Below are 17,703 nucleotides of genomic sequence, written 5' to 3' on the forward strand. Positions count from 1 at the left end.
AAGTAGTGCAGTGTCAAACTAATTATAAAAAACAAAAAAAAGGGGGGGGGGGGGGGGAATAGGTACTTAAAGCGGGAGTCCACCGGGACTCGGCGTTTTTTTTTTTTTTTTAAAAGCCAGCAGCTACAAATACTGCAGCTGCTGACTTTTAAATAGTGACACTTAACTGTCCAGCGCGCCCGCGATGTCGGCACCCGAAGCCGATCGCTCGCTCGTCTATCGGGTCCTGCCGCCGCCATCTTGGGTATGGGAATCAGGAAATGGAGCCTTTCGGCTTCATTTCCCGGTTCCCTACTGCGCATGCGCGAGCCGCGCGGCGCAATCCGGACGGTCCCCGCTGCCTCTGGGAGCTGTGTGTTTCCCAGCAGGCAGCGGGGCACTTGCTGAAGGGGGCGGGCGCTTGCGGAAAGGGGCGTAACGTACGCCCCTTTCCGCAGAGAGCTAGCCCGGAAGTGGGTGCAGTTACCTGGATTATCCAGGTAACTGCACCCCCCCTCCCCCCTGAAAGGTGCCGATTGTGGCGCCGGAGGGGGGGGGGGATTCCGATGAGCGGAGGTCCATTTTAGGGTGGACCTCCGCTTTAAAATTGATATAATGCAAGAGGGGAGCAAGAGCAGTGTTAAGTTAATAAGAGCCCTTTTCAAATGCTGTACTAATTTAAAGGGGTCATTTGATCTGCTAAGTGCATCACTTGGTGGGGGACAGTCTGAGCACATGTGTAACAGGAGGTGTTCTGTAGTGCCACAGCAATATCTTGGTGGAGCAGATTTACAGGACATAATAGCACAGGTGTTTTACTTACTTGTTTGCGAACACTTGCTAATCAGAGTTGAGATTCTGATTTCACTCAATATTTTTCTCACTTTCTAAGTTTTACATTTGCAGGTTTGGCAGCGTTGTTCCAGTGCTCACAATTTTAGGTATTTTTGTACTTTTGACCTTCTGTGGTTAGCGTGGGGCCTCCAGCAGTCAGATGTACTCATCACATGGAGATGTTCCAACCTGTGCAGGTCAAGTTGACTGTTCTGAGCAAAGTACTGGCTGCTTGGTGCCATTTAGATATACAGACCTGGGTACTTGTAAAATGAAATTTTTCATAAGATCCATCCCATGTAACCATGCATGTTGGAATCCACTATGGGAGACCGCATGCAGTTTTATGGAGTCAATTATATGCAGCGCTTCTTAAACCACAAGAACACAGGAGAGAGGGATTTATGGATCCTGAACTCTTGATTCCTTTAACAAACCTAGTTTTATTGCTGCATTTAGTCACATATGCAGAGCTGGCCCAATGAGTGATAAAAGTATCACACATTTCTAAAATGAGAGATGGTGCTGCCTTCTCTAATCCAGCTGCCTTATGCATCAGCCAACAAGAGCCATTATTGGAATTAAAGCCCTGTTGGTATTGCAGAGATTTGTTCATTGGCCTTAGACAGTCTGAAGCACATACGACATAAATCCAGACAAAAAATGCAATGACTGTACAGCTTCAGATCAAAAGGCGGCACAAATCTATTGCCAGAGTGCAGGTAAATATAATGACTGAAATGACAAACCATGCCACCTCAATGCAGAAGGTCATATGACCCCAAAATGGTATGCAATAGATAATCCAAACTACATGCAATGTTTTCTAGAGCATACTTGTGTAAAGAGGCACCAACTGTATTTGCCTCCAGTTTTTATTAATGTGTTCTGCTCCTCAGGGGACAAAGCACATAGGAAGTTGGGATAAATTACTATGTGCTGCATAAATCTGATCACAGATTGGATTGATTCTTTGCAGAGAAACAAACATTCCCATCAGTCAGCATTGGTGGAATGCCTACCAGAGCTATTGGTTTCTTACAGGTGGGGTGTAGCACAGAGTTGTCCTGGCCAGGAGAACACAGCACTTATTGCTAGCAGCTACAGCTGCTGGCAATAAATCACATCCCAACAGACATGCTATGCTGTTTTTTGGGGGATATAGCAAAAAGTAAAAATGTGTTTTTCAAAATTGTCGCCCTTTTGTTTATAGTGCAAAAAAAAAAAAGCAGGGGTGAGCTAATTCCACCAAAAAGAAAGCTTTATTTGTGGGGGGGGGGGGGGGGGGGGGGGGGGGAGTCCATTTTGTTTGGGAGCCACATCGCACGACCACACAATTGTCAGTTAAAGCGACACTGTGCCAAAACGCAAAAAGTAGTCTGGTCTTAAGCCAGCAAAATAGTCCAGTCAGTCTGAAAGTGGTTAAGGTTCACTGAGAAGTTAGATGGGGCATCCAACACCACAGCAAGCAAGGAGATGGCCACTTCTTTAAATAGCCCCATTCTTCATCTCAAAGCACTTACCCAAGACAGTGTCTCATGCAGGAATGCATGGAGGGGTTGCTTCAGTAAATATTTGGAGAAAAATGCTACACCATCTTTTCCAGGACTGGATATGTGTTTAATGATGCAATAGAATATATGCCTGCAAAACCCATAGCAAGTGTACCTGTCCCATTATGTTTTGGAAAGGTTGGACACACCAAATTTAGGTTTACAGTTTATATACTTTTTAGGTTCATCTAATAAAATTATGTTTTCAAAAATAGAAATAATTTTTTACCAAAGTCCAAAAGACTTGGACAGTATTATATGTGCAGAGGGAGCGTTAAAGAAGCCCAGCATGTCCAGTTAGACTCGTAGCTAATTGTTTCTGCATTTCTGAAACTAAAGTGTAGCTAGTCTGCAAAGAAATGCAGGCAGATTTGAATATGCATTGGAAGTAGAAGATTATCAACCTTACATGAAAAAGACTTCACACTGAATAAAAAAATCTCTTTATTTCAGATTGGTTGGGAAGCAAATATATTACAACTTTATAAAATACAGTACCAACTTCACATCTCTCATACAGCAAGAAAACACTGCACCTTGTATAAAAACCTCTCAATTGACATGTAAAATAGACAGATAAAGAAACCCTCAAATGTACTGTAGCCCATCATAATTTAGTGTTTATGAATATGACAAACTACTATATCATGTCATACTTTACATGGATACATAATTTGCTGTGGTAGGTACTCAAGAAAAAAAAAAAAAAGAAAAAGAAAAACATATATGGTAAATCACACGAGAACAGCAGGGGAGGTCAAAGGCGGAAAACAAGATTGGTGTTTGGTGACTCCTATGGCAAGTTCCACTTAAAGTCTGAAATAGGCAGCCCCAATGTCAACTGATCTTAATAGCCATAATAGGAAACAGACAAGAAATGGGGCAAACTATTAGTGTAGAACCGTGGGCAAAATAAGAAAACATGCACTTACAAGGATACCAGAATTAAATGTTTTATCACAATCTGGACAAACTGATCAGGAACACAGGGCCAAAACAAGGCCGTCTTCTCGGGGGAGACCACTGGGAGCCATGGATGGAAAGCTGGTCAGAGGAAAGACATGGAAGACACAGCAGCTCAAGTCAAGCAGTTGAAGACAGTTTGATCCAGTGTTTGACTGGCTATTCATTCTTGTATCCATGCAAGCGTATACTTACTCTGAAATTGCATATTTCATAGCTTGTATATTTGCACCCACAATGTTATTGCACAAGTGCCAGTTTAGTCTGATGTAAACAGCCATTTTAATATTACTTGCATCACAATCAGGAGGTACCATTTAATTTATGGGAATATAGTAGACAGGACTTAAAATGTACACTGTAGGTGTGACTCAAGCCAGCTGCTTGTAGCAGGTGGCTGAAAATAGCCACTTAAAATTAAAAAAAGCTTTTCAAAAGCAACCATTCCATATTAAAATGTACTTGCTGCACAAAACCAGCAATAACCGTTTTGTGATCTGAATCAACATTACGCAGCCATAGAATGCATTAGTGGATAGTGATATGCACAGCTACCTGCCCTGCTATTGCCGGGTCATGAAAAGCATTAGCTATACCGATTTCAGTCTGGAAACTTCTTACACCCAAAAATAGGGAGCCATTGATGGAGATCACCAGGGAACTCCGTTGCCATGAACCTTAAAACCACTCTGCAAAAATGTTTATTGCCTCAACAGTCCTAAGGAATCCACATTTGAAGTACGCACATAATGGCATCTTCAGGATACCAGACAACAGCCTGGCTACTAGGCTGACCCCGCTGGCATTAGTACTTTCACAGGCAGACCCAGAATAAGCATGAAAATTGGGGAAAATTAGTAACAGTCATTGGCTGTATATTTGCTTCAGGTTAGTGACCAGCACCATTGAAACAAGAGTGTTCACATGACAGCAAGACAACTACTTTAAGCTAAGGAACAGCAGTTCATGCTTCAGTTCTCAAAATGATTACCTCAGTTTGTGGGCTACAAGCACACTTTAAAAAAAAAAAAAAATTCCCAACAGTTTGGTAAAAAGGTATAAGGAAAGCACATTGCCCTTTTTAACCTAATGGAGGGCCGAAGGCTAGAATTTCCCAACTAAAGCAAAAGGCTTCAAAAATAAGCAGGGTGTTGGTCATTGTTTCAGTTTCTAAACAATTTGCACTTTGTTCCATAATCAATGCAGTTTTTCAGAAACCTAAATGAATAAAATGCCCCTAAAAACACTAGCGTAAGGGAAGTTTAGGGAAGGGAAAGGGGAGGGGTGAACACGCACCATTTAGAATTTACAACTTCCCATTCAAATATTACATGATACTGCAAAAAAAAAAAAATAGTCATTAAATGTTATCCTAAAGAAAATGTGCAAAATCAATGGTCCATATTCAGTAGGACTACCTCAAACTCAACCTGTAGGGCCATGTCACAAAAAGGCGAGTAGATGCACCCAACCTGATCATGCATCGAATTCTAAAATGTTTTGCGGTTCTATTTCCCAATACTTACATAGCGTGACCTGGATATATTACCTTAATGTGCAAATTGAAAAATAACTGTTGCATATATCAGACTTGAAAGAACCATGCCAGGATACAGAAACAATGGGAATATCAGCACAGGGACACCGAATGTGCACATTGTTGTTCCAGGGGAGCTTCTCACAAAACTAGTGAAAAATAATGCAAATGTTTATTCACTAGCGGATATTAAAGCGTAGATACACTAGGCATTGCAGTCGTACTTCTGTTTGCCATTAGCTCACCTTTTGTGCTTTGCAATAGAGGCAACTGTAGCACCCTACCCAAAAGAATTAAGCTACAGAATATCTAGATATCCACACCAAGCTGATACAATCATTGTGAATGTTAAGACTCCTCAGTGTGAAGTCACTTGGTGAGCAGAGATCTCGCAACTAAGGAAGTCAGACTCCAGCCCCATGTAGAAAAAGACTGAAGCATACATTATTCCAATTGATGAATCCACTTATAACCACAATTTAAAACTAAACAAAAATTGTTTAAGAGAGACTCATACCTCTTCTCTTGCTATTCCACCTAACCATACCTAGTTCATGTCTTCTACAGCAAAAGCTGCACCATATTAAAAAAAAAAAAAAAATATAGGTAAAAACACCCTTAAAATTCTCAAATGTACTGTACACCTATGGCAATTTAGAGTTTTTGAACTTCCATTTCATATTTTGCATTAGTAAAGACTTTGGTTGTAGGTACTACAACAGTAAAAGGAGGACAGATGCACCAAGTCTATTAGTAGTGACAGTGTATGAAATTGAATATGCACTCACAAGGATGTCAGAATGAAATATTTTATCATACTGCCGAGAACAACATTAAGGAACACAGGACCAAACAAGGCAGCTTTGGGGAGCCTGTTCTGATCTTGCAGGATGTACGTTAAGCAGCCGCTAACATTTGAAGGAAGCCCCGCAGAGGCAGAAAGCAGCCATGGATGGATGCAAAGATGACCAGATTAAAAGCATTGAGTGTGCACACCCTAGAGTGAAGCTACGCAACCTTGGCTAGGTCCCATGTTCCAGACAGACATTTGGGATAGAGTATCCAAGGAGTTCACATTCAGTCTAAAGTTGCATAGTTTGAATGCTTGCATCTACTATGCTACTGCACGAGTGCCTACTTAGTTGTAAGAGGAACTTTGGCCTTGGCCATCAATCGGTGCAACGCAAATAAAAATTTCAATATCACTTTGAAAAAATAGCCATCGTTAGAGGTATGGTTTTTCATAAAAGGTATATAGTGAGCATGGCCTAAAATTTACACTGTAGGCATAACAAGTCAACTGTTGATAGCATTTAACAAAAAAAAAAAAACTATTATATTACGCCAATTTAACTTTTCTGTTCCATTTTAAATTTATGCTGCATAAATGCATAGCAGAAGTGTGCATTCAATGAACAGACTAGCAACTACAGTCAAATATAAACAGTCACTCAATATTTTCAATCAACAGCAGAATGCACAGCTGTCATTGCCCGGTGTGAATAGGCGTTTGCTATGCTGTCTTCAGTGTGGAAACGTACAGTGAATAAGCAGCATTACTGGAGGAACTTATGGCCCTGAATTTTACACCACTCTGAAGAGTACTTTTCCCCAAATCAGGCCTATTTAAAATGAGAACCTACAACACATGTGATGAAATGGCTGGATATGCCAGTTAGCTGGCCGATCTCCTGACACTGGCAACAGTGCTTTGAGTCTGAAGAACAGAAAGAAAGGAACATAAAGCAATTAGTATCCAAAGCATGACAGCTTAAGCAAACATCTCAGGAGTGCTCAATGGTAGCTTCTAGTTTTCTTTATGACACTACTCCAAGTCATAAGAACTTACTTTCTGTTGCGCCATAATTTTGCTAGGTCACTTAGGCTGAGAGGTAGCACTGCCCACATGGCTCAGTTCTCAAATTTATTGCCTCGGCTGTGATAAGGTGAATAGCACACTTAAAAAATCATCTCCCAGCAGTTCAAAGTAAAGTCACATTGCACTTTATGGCCTCAGAGGGTTGAAGGCTGCAATTCCACAACCAACTTGGTTTCTAAACACTGTACAGGTTTCTATAAGCTACAATGCACCTGCAAACACTAGTGTATTTGGAGCTTTGGGGGACCCCTAGAACGATCTGCTTCCATGTAAAAACTAAAAAATTACATCATACTACAAAAAAAATCCCCATAGTCAAAAAAATTGTATCCTAAAAAGAAATTTGTGCAAAAATTGTACAATAGAAAAGACGAGTAAATGCACTCAACTTTCTTATCATACATGGAATGATTTTAATTTTTTGAATACTCATAATCTGGATTTCCATTATCCCCTTAATGTGCAAATCAAAGCGTTTAAATATATTTAACTGCTGCACATGAACGATTTAAAACTGCCATAGACTAAGAAATGTGTCATGGTACAGAAACAAGTCTGCATCAGAAAAGGGGTTCCAGATGAGCTCCTCACAAAATAGGGCAGCAAATGCAAATTTTGGCTGCATCTACGCTTTAAAATCTACAAACAAAAGCATTGCAGTTGCCATGCTTGCACCTTCTTTGCATTATAGGCAACCAGAGCACCCTACACCATAAGCATTAAGCTACAAAATGCAGACCTGTCCACCAACTTTGGCATCTACTGTGTAGTAATTTTACACCAATTACGAGACCTAAACCTTACAATTGTGTATGATCCAGAGATCTCACAACTAGGGAATTCACCAACTCCAGCACCAGGTGAAAAGGCTATGGGGAGCTTTTTATTTCAACACCGATTTATGATGGCAAATTAAATTGTGGCCAAATATTAGCTAGGAGTGGCACAAGTCTCTTTATTTCACCTAACGCTACATCTCCCATACAGAAAAAAAAAAAAATAATAAAATAAAAAGTCCTTTAAATGCACAAATTTACTGTGTACCCTGTGGTAATTGATAGTTTATAACTCTGAAATCATCAATTCATACTTTGCATGGGTACACACTTTTTCTAGTGTACCACAGGACATCAGGATGCAAAATAATGGCCAGAATAAAGGTATTGATGGTTCAGCCACTTGAGTCAAACTGAAAACCCTGTTCAGTCCTGTGTTTGACTGCTGTTCTCTCTGGAGATTGTAATAAGGCATTTCATCCTTGGGAGTGCAAAATGCTTCAGTAGGACATTGCATAGCTTATAAGTTTAAACCTACTAAGTTAACGCACATGTGTCAGCTTTGTTCAACTTTAAAAAGAGCCTTTGCCTTCTGAAATGTTAATCAGTGTGATGCAAGTTATGGAAGATTTAAATATGTTCTAAAAGATAGCCATTTTTACCCAAGTAATGAGAATTGGCATCTGACTATTCCGCAGAGGTACCCATTGACTTTACCTACTTTCACCTCCATCCATCTCCCAATGGCTGGGTCATGCAATATAAAAATAAAATGGTTACAACCAACTGGAATAAATGGATGATTTACATGTAATCACACTTAAGTCGGATTTCCAGCTTGAATTTTTAAAGTTGCAATATGGGAGTGTTGCTTTAGTTCCAACATAAGAGCAGTTAAGAGCTTACAGTAACTTTTGAACAAATACTGCTAGATGGAATAGCAATTAGAGCATAGTTTAACTTAACCAATTTGACAGTATACGTAAATGGCAGCAGGTAATCACAAAAGCAGGGTTCTTAAAAAGCCATTAATATCCGTTAGAAAGTGCTACATGATACCATAGCCCACAACCTGTACAGCAAGCACCCAAGACCTAGGTTTTTTTGGTCTATGACACACTTAGCAAGTTCAACAGTATAAACTTGTGTTAAAGAACTTTTTTTATGGTGCACCGCTATAAAACTTAAGATTTTTTTTCTTCCTGCCAAGTTAACATACATATTATGTACAGTGGACTTCAACATCAGGAGGGTTTTTAAAAAGGAAAAAACTTTACACTACATACAAGGGGTCATTTAACTGGGGCATCAAACAATTTAAGGCTGCATATAGCATTGAAACCTTGTGAAAGAATTAATCATCTTCCTCATCATCATCATAATAACGATTTCTCTTGATCTGTTCTTCTACACTTAGTTCTTCTACATCTTCTCCTTCCCAGTAGCCAATGTCTTGAGACTTGCGAATGTGTGTTGGAGATCCATCCTTGGTCATTACCAGATCTTCTGTGCTTGAATGTTTAGAATGGGTGGATTCCTCAGGGGAGAGTTGCTGTTTGAAAACCTCTGCCTCAGAAATGTCCCCATTTTCTAAGAAGCTCTGCTCATTTGATCTGGTAAGAGATGCTCTCTTGTCTTCAGTTTCTTTTGATAACTTTACTTCACTGGTCTCAAGCTCATCTTGTGGGGGCTTAGTTGATATAGCTGTAGGTTTTCTTTCTTCAGTCTCGTCTTCAAAATCATCCCTTAAATTTAAGGAGTTACGCTTTTTAAGTACAGGAGATTGAGGCTGTTTTGCGACAACTGGCTTTGCCACACTTAGTGTGAATGGACGGCTTCGCTCTTTCAGAGAAGAACTTCTTCTTAGCTTCTTCAAATCTGAATCTTCCTCACTTTCAGTTTTCAGCATTTCCCCACTTGGAGGCCATTTAGGTTTGAACACTTTAAGGTTGTCCTCAAGGGCAGCTGCTGAAGTAGTAGATTCAGCAGGTGGTGGCCAAGCGATTCTCAGCTTCTTTGTCTCTACCAGTTTTTCCCGTTCAAATGAAGCATTAGTGGTTTTGGCTTCCATGGATGCTGCCAGGATGCCAACTTTTGCTATAGGAGCATCTTCAACAAGAGGACTGCTGGGTTCTTCATTGGCACTTGCAGTTTGGATTAGGTCATCTTGGTTTTCTGTGGCCTCTTTCTTGCCCTCCCATAGCTCTTTATGGGGTTTGTGCCCAAAACCTTCATCATAGTTTCCCTTAGATTTGAACAGCTGGTTGAAGTGAGGCTTGCAATAAGCATTTCCATGTAAAGAGGCGTAATTCCCAAGACTGTTTAGGAAAAAAAAATATATATATTAAAAAAAACTAAGTGGTTTCCATTAGCCACACAATGCAGTATAAAAAGCAAAAAAACAAAGCATGCAACTGTAAAAGTGCAGGAAAAAAATAAATTTCTAAATGGCAACTGTGCAAGCATGCTTGCAAAAAAGCATTTTCTTTTCCCAATGTTTCTCAACTGCCATCAGCAAGACCTAGGATTCTCCAAGACCTATTGGTCTAGCAAAGACAAATTTGGATTTGCACACAAGATGCGTTTGAACCTTACATAAATTGTATTAGGCAACTCTAGCAGATCCCCCTCCCTTTGTGCTCATCATAGCCCTCATCTCTTCTGGAGTGTTTAATTACTGTGCTAGCCAAGGTTCTCCACCATTCCTTTGTCCTCCCTACATAATTTTTTGTAGCAGTCAGGGGAGGAGTAGAAAAATACATACAAAAATGCCTTAAATATGCATATAAGCATCATTTGCATGGGCATGTATTGTTGGCAGGCAACATAGGTTCTTCCTGGCAAAGTATGCAAAAGTACTCCTGTTTAAACATGTACAATTCTTCAAATGGCTTTATGCATAGAGCTGCATGTGTTACATGCATAAAATCTGTATTGCTTCAATAATTCCTATAGTTGCATTTAGATGCATACACTGTCCCTGAAATTCGTAAAGTATGGTGCAGCAGATTTTGGAAAAGTTTCTCATACACATTCTAAAAAAGTTTAGATTGCACCGGTCAATAGAATTTGTGCTTTAATTTGGCTCCTTTTCCGTCATGTTTCAAATGTAGGAGGGACTGCTGCAGAATCTGAGCCATTTTTTCCCTCTGTACGCCAAGAGTCATCGTCTACTGCAGTCTTGGTTCACACTATTGCGAATTAGATGGGGGGGCCCCCCCCCCCATCCAATTTCCACGATAGGAAACACTGACTAGCTCTCACGTCTCTGGGACAGCCGAACGCACAGCAGAAAAGTTGTGCCTCTTTGGCAGCGTTTCAGGTCTGAATATAGCCAAAAAGTCTGACCTGAAATTGTGAACAGAGATGCACCGGACCCCCTGTTGTGCCCCACACCCGCACATAATGTGAACCCAGCCTCAGTCACACCCAATGCAGCTTTGAAATCCCGCCACTTTACAAGAAATTGCACCATTTCCAAACAGCATGTCAGTGCGACTTCAGGTGCAGCTTGGAAGACATCTGTGCGACCTCAAGCACAGATGTCTATGCAAGTCACCTGAATTTGCAAAAAGTAGTGCAAGAACTAATTTCAAAATCTGTGATGCTCCAATGGAGTCGCACTGATTTGACGGCTTATATTGTGGACAATAGGGCATGACTTGTCAGGTGATTTGAAACTCAAATTGCATGACAAGTCGCACCGGTGTGACTGGGTACTTCATTATAGACACTTTTACATTGTGTAGCATTAAACACTCTAAATGTAAAAAGTGGCACATTTTAGAACTGCCTGAATTTGGAGCACGAGTTACTGTCAAAACCAAGAGTTACAAACTCTTCATGAATTTGGCACAATACATGAAAAATGGGATTAATGCCAAATGTCACAGCAGCTTTACCAAATTCCCCCAGAATGCATCCAAACAGGGTATTTTAAGCTGGCCATAGATGGCTTGAATCTCAGCCAGTTCAGCAGGGACCGGAAGAAATTCAAACCACATATATGCAGGCCGATTGTATCAATGTTGCTCAAGTAACTTCAGTACAACCAGCATGTCAATTTCATGTGATCTCCAGCAGCTACAGCTGCTAGCAATAATCCACTGTTCTCCTGGCAGATACGGCTCCCCGATTAGTCAGCCACCCCCTAGACACGAGACGGTGCAAATACTCACCTCGTGGATGCATTTGTCCTCCGCCACCTCCAAGATCAGGAGCCAAGAGATCAAAGGCCATTGATAGCTCAATTCAGTCCAGAGCAAACGTTCGGTGACTGTCAGTCACCAGCTCTCTGCTCCTCCAGTGTTCACTGGAGGGCCGGAGCTGCTGGCTTGGGTTCTCAGTGGTGCACTGGGTGGCTAGGCCAGCTGCCAACCCAGGCATCTGGGTCGAGAAATTGCAACCTTGTCGGGATCTAAAGTCTGGACCAGCAGAGCAACCTTGCACTTTAGCATACGGGTTAAAAGGGGTGCAGAATGAAGTGCACTCCTGTGTTCCTCAGAAGTAGGGCCAAAAAAGCTTTGGCCCTACTTCTCCTATAAACATATAACCCTTGCCTTGTGAGTGACGCTGCTGCAATTTTGTTGTGCAGAGAGTTGGGCTTTAAGTAAATTGGCTGATAAAAGCAGGAGAGGGGATATTAGATAGGCATTGAACCAAAGTTGTTCAACAGAACTTACTTTGAGATCGAGTGAAGATAATTTAGTTCTGCTTTAAACACAACAACATGCACTCCCAAGTTGCTACCCAGCATGCTTTTCTTCTAGTCTTTAGATGGCTGCTCGGTTTGGAGCAACTAAGGACAGTACAGGATTGAGAGCAGGTGATACAGACCATTTCCTAAGTAATAAAAGCCCTATACCTGCCGGTGAAGTGTAAAAATACAAACATTGCAAGTGACTTAGTGCAAATGCCAAATGAAACACGCATGCTGTGCTTGTGGTTTAAGCTCTTGGTCCTTTACCAGCATCCTCTGGCCACCATCTAATATGCAGGCTTTGCACCATCATTTGTGATGGAACGGAAACTCCATCAAACATTAAAACAGCTGCAGAGGGAATCATAACAATTCTGAACAGTGCATTTTTGCAAACAATTTTATAGCAAAATAAAAAATTCAAATTATTTTTAGGCAATCATTGCTAATAATCTAGTAGCATTTAACAAATGCTATTATCCAATAATTAAAATAAAGCTCCCATTTTAGGAACAATATAAGCGATTGCTTAACTAAATATAGTTGAAGTGTTACTAAACCCACAACAGTAAAATCAGTGTGTATATGCAGTAACGCATGCTTGTTAAATTCACTGTGGATCCTAAGGGGTCAATCATCCACATTGCGTAAAAAGGCTGTTTGATCCTGTCTTCTCTAACTCTACCTTTCTTCCACAGTCCCCAATCCATTTCCTGATGGTATAGCGCATTGGAGGCACTCTGTACAGTGCTGATCACATACACCCTACAATAAAATTAAGAAAAACTCTAGCAATATACAAACCGAGCATGTGCAGAGGATCAGGGGCCGTACACATACACACAGGAATCAAGTCAATCACACATGTATGGGTTATGCTGCTGTCTTCAGAAGATGGTGTTGATACACTACATATTTTCTGTAGTTTTTTTTAAATTTACCAAAACCATAGGAGGAGGTCAAACCTTTAGTCTACTTTCACACTGAGGAGTCGGTGGCGGTAAAGCGCCGATATTTTTAGTGCCACTATTTGGCTGCTAGCGGGGTGCTTTTAACCCCCACTAGCAGGCGAAAAAGGGTTAAAACTGCCCACAAAGCGCCACTGCTCCATTGTTTTCAATGGGCAAGGGTGCTTTAGGAGTGGGGTATACACTGCTCCTACAGCGCTGCAAAGTTGCGGCTTGTAGGACTTTCTTTACCATCCTGCCAGTGCACCGTTTCAGTCTGAAAGCACTCGGGCTTTCACACTGGAGAGATACAGGAGAGGCCCATTACAGGCACCATTTTAAGCGATGTAGCGCCTGTAAAGAGTCAGTGTTAAAGTAGTCCAAGTTTCAATTTGTATGCAATCAGGCAGGCCCTTGTACTACATGGTTTTGATAAATCTAAAGGAAAAATCAGACAAGTTGTATAGTGTGTATGGGGTCCAACACTGGCAAGCAGAAGCCCACAAAGGCCTGACCATAACAGACCCTAACAAGCGAGCCTTCATTTTGTGAGCAAGCAGGGCCAAGACAAGTGGTTGGAACCACGGTACCTCTATGGGTTTCAAGATGTTACAATGATTTTTTATTTATTTTTTTATTTATTAAGCATTCATTGAGGAACACAGCGATGAAGTAATCAGACATATGGGATATTGAAAAAGCAACTCATCTAATAGGTGGGCAACAGCCACTGAGACAGCCAACAGATGTAGGATTAACTAAAATTAAGGAAAAATGCGCCATGCAAAAAGGGCATGAATCTTAACTGCAAGTAGGAGCATTAAGCCACCAACAGTAAAAAGCCTTCTGGAAAATTGACTGGCAAAACCAGTCAGGTCTTTTCCAGTTTCTAGAGGAACCCCCATGAGGGCATTCTAGGTGGCTTGTGCCCTGATGACAGAGGATCTCCTATTTAAAAGATTATGAAATGTGGCTGTAGGTAATCCGATATTGGGCAATTTATCCCTAGAACGGTTATGCAATCTTAACACCAAAAAGGATCATAATGCATACATTTACATCACCGGGAGGATTCGAAGCATTGGAACAATACATAAGTAAAAGCTTCTTTCCTTCATGGACTTTAGCGAATATCAATAGTTTTGGTATATTTTGTTGGTTTTTAGTTTGAGGAGATTTATATGGAAAAACTAGTGCCGTCTTGTCCCCCAGGGATCCTTGAGTGATTTCTTTCATCAACACCCTGTATTTACAAAAAATTAATCGAGGGGTAGAGCCTTAGCTAGCCTTTTATTTTTATGTCTGTTATATTCACACACACCATGTTTATTATGGATGTTTAAAGTTTATTGGACCATTTACTGTCATGTTGTTGCACATTTCATTATATGCAATGTAGTATTTAAGCTTTTTTTGCTCATTACTTTATAGGCATATATGTATGCTTTGTTAACAGTTTCGAGCACTGTTCATTATTGCTTTGCATTGGTGTGTAACAGACAACTGATTTTGAATACCACTGCTTTGCGGCCAATTTACATTGCATATGGTGCCTTCTAGGCATGTGTGTGCAGAGCGTAATGCACAAACTTATCCAAGGTACATTTACACATCGTAGTAACAGACTGGGTTATACCACTGCTCTGAAAAAATGCAGAGTGTTCTATAGCCAACTGACCTGGACAGAGTCCAGCATCACAAGCAGAGGTCCCATTACAATATCTCCATACCCCCATGGGCATTACTTCTAAAAGGAAGTCTTCATTCACTGAACACACCAGATAGAAGTCAACAAGTCAGTACACTGACAAGCCCCACATTCTTAATTCTATGGGATCAAGGTACAACTGATAAGAATCAGTGTGTCCAAATAGCCGTAATGTTGAAGCCAGACAAACACACACACCCCTCTGGTCTCCAGACTGGGAAAAGGTCACAATGGGCTGGTAGAGATCACTGTCAAGACCCATTTACCAATCACTGCTCCCACTCCAAACTTCATCTTACACACACTACACAAAAATCCCTCCATATTCATTATCCATTGTTGTTTCCAAAGCCAGAGAGGATTGGAGACTGTACCAATGTACATAATATAAAAAGATTGTAGCACACCCATTATAGATTTTACCGTGTGAAGCTTGCCACACACTGACATTTGCTCAGTGGGAGGCTCAGCTTCCTCAAGCCCAACGTCCCTCAATTGACAAATTGAAGGACCCCAGCAGAAAATGGTCAGCTTAAAAGTGGCTGCATCCAGTTACATGCAGCCCCTGTACAGGCATTTTGACAGCATTCAAGGCTGGCTGTCAAAATACAGTACCTGCCAACGGGAGAGCTATCCTACTGTTCATCTGTGGATTATTGAATATATTTTTAACAGTGTATGACCAGCTTAAAACTAATGAGCAGTGACCGCCATCACAGTCGTGAGTACCTGAGCTTGGTGGAACAGTGATAACAGCGAAAGCAGCCGTTATGATACACTTGTTGGTTGGCAAAGAGCCGCTCCATGGGGTAAACAGTCTTCTGACACCCAAAACAGATCTCTCGTGCCGGCAGCTGAAACTTCTGTTCAAAACACAATGAAACCTTTAAGACAAACTTTATTCAGACGTGCAGAATTAAGAGCATGCAAAAATGTATACATAACAAATGGAGTAGGAAAGGCTACTAAAGAAAAATGTAAGCAAAAGGTATAGCTTGGTGAAACAAGAATAAAAAAGTTACAACTTATAATAATTTGTGAAAGGAGCAAACAAAGCAGTGTGTTGAATACTGAATGTGTTTAAATAGGATATTTATTGTGGAGTATAATGCCAGGCTATGGTGTTAAAGATCTAATACCAGATGCGGCAACCACATTCCACACCTTGTAGAAGTATCTTACTGTCAAGACAACACCCATGCCAAGATGTTCACATATTTCATGTCTGGCATTCGACCCACTAATGTGGCCCTTACAACACATGCCATAATCTTAATGCACCACCTGGGAAAGCAGCATGCAGTGAACAAAGCATTCTCATGACATCTTAATTATAGACTAGACCCAATTGTATTGTACGGGCAATTGCAACAATGCCGCATGTAGAGTAATCACGTACAGAGAGGGCTGTACAAGCTGCAGCTCAAAAAAGGTACAGAAGTCCAGAGGGTGGAGGCTGCAGAGGTCAGACTACAAGGGGAGAGGAGGACAGGAGCAAATAGAAGGAATCAGAAGGCAGAAGCTGGAAAAGAGAAAGATAGCAGTCAAAAAGTAAGATTTCATGAAACAATTCTACTTACACAACTAAGATTAAACAGATTCAGTTATTTGGGAGTATGTGCAGAGGAAGGGGAAATGGAACAATCTGTTCTTTTACTGAACTTCATACACATCCATAGAACCCATAATATCCAGCCAGTAGCTATTAGTCTGATTAAAAGGTCAAATCCAGACTTAATAAATTCTGTCTAAAGTCAATATTTATGAACCTGGTGTACTCTAAACCTTTGTGCCCTGTGTAGGTCTTTCAGATATATGCCCTAATCAGTGTGAAACTCCTGCACTAAAAGACCAGATAGGTCTGCTCTTTGGCCTGGTCTTTTATCCGCCCGCTATCTGTTAGAAGGCTGTAAAACCTACAAGGATCAACCAAAGCTCTGCTCTCCAGGCTTTGTACAGCCAAGGTGACATCTTGACAAAAAAAAAAAAAAAAATTAACAACTGCAATTTACATACATACAAGTGCCTGTAGTGGTTCTAGGTGAGCTACGTTTTAGCCATGCTATTCCTGAAGTGGAACTCCAGGAAAGCCACTATAAACCATAAATACATCCAATATATGATATACTGTGGCTCTGACATATATTGGTGTCAATTTACAAAAATCAGTTGCAGCTATACATTGACAAAAAAACTGAAAGCTGATTGGTTTCTAAGTTTACACGTTAGAAGCAGATTGGCTACTGTGCACAGATTTCACTCTACAGTTTTAGAAAATCAACCCCAGTTTAACAGATTCCTGGTTCAGTGCCTCAACTAGATACATTTATGCCATCCACTGCACAAAGAAAAAGCCTTTGAACACAAATAAATGATAGTTTTCAGCCGCATCGTTTTATTCACCTTTGTAACTTTAGAAGGGGTGGCCTCCAGCTGGTTTAATGCTCTCGTTTGTGGGCTGTAACCAGGAGAGGTGCTGGGTCTCTGCAGGTCTTCCTCCAGTTTACCTATGTCAAAAGGAAAGATTTTTTTTAACTTCAGTTGACAAGATTACAAAAGGAATGAGTTGCAACTAGGAACACTGTTCGAGGTGGTTTGAACACCAGTATACTGCAAGTAATCAGATTTAGCCTACTGACTTTTTGTAGTTGTGTAGGCCACAAAAGATCTATGTCTAAAGGAAGAATGGCCTAAAAAGTGAACCTTTTAACCAACATAGTCAAACATTCATGCCTGACACACACTCCTATGACTAACCAGCAATCAAGAACTGTTGCTTAGCTAAGGAAATGCACAGCAGTAAGCTTCATAGCTGGCTTCGGGTCAGA

The 17,703-nt window shown here is 40.8% G+C and overlaps 1 protein-coding gene across 3 annotated transcripts in view; it reads right to left on the bottom strand.

Moving 5' to 3' along the window:
- Positions 1-2,793: 2,793 nt before the first annotated feature.
- Positions 2,794-17,703, bottom strand: part of LIMA1 (LIM domain and actin binding 1) — an 84,626-nt gene continuing 69,716 nt past the window's right edge. For all 3 annotated transcript variants that reach the window (XM_077484273.1, XM_077484270.1, XM_077484272.1), the window contains 3 exons: positions 17,279-17,382; positions 15,605-15,738; positions 2,794-9,839 (listed from right to left, as the gene is read on the bottom strand). In XM_077484273.1, the coding sequence (XP_077340399.1) occupies positions 8,876-9,839; positions 15,605-15,738; positions 17,279-17,382 (1,202 nt within the window). In that variant the 3' untranslated portion in view covers positions 2,794-8,875. The remainder of the gene's footprint in view (positions 9,840-15,604; positions 15,739-17,278; positions 17,383-17,703) is intronic.

Source organism: Lithobates pipiens, unplaced genomic scaffold, assembly GCF_037356315.1.
Source record: "Lithobates pipiens isolate NorthernLeopardFrog02 unplaced genomic scaffold, aLitPip1_a1.2 Scaffold_16, whole genome shotgun sequence".
Classification (NCBI taxonomy): Eukaryota; Metazoa; Chordata; class Amphibia; order Anura; family Ranidae; genus Lithobates; species Lithobates pipiens.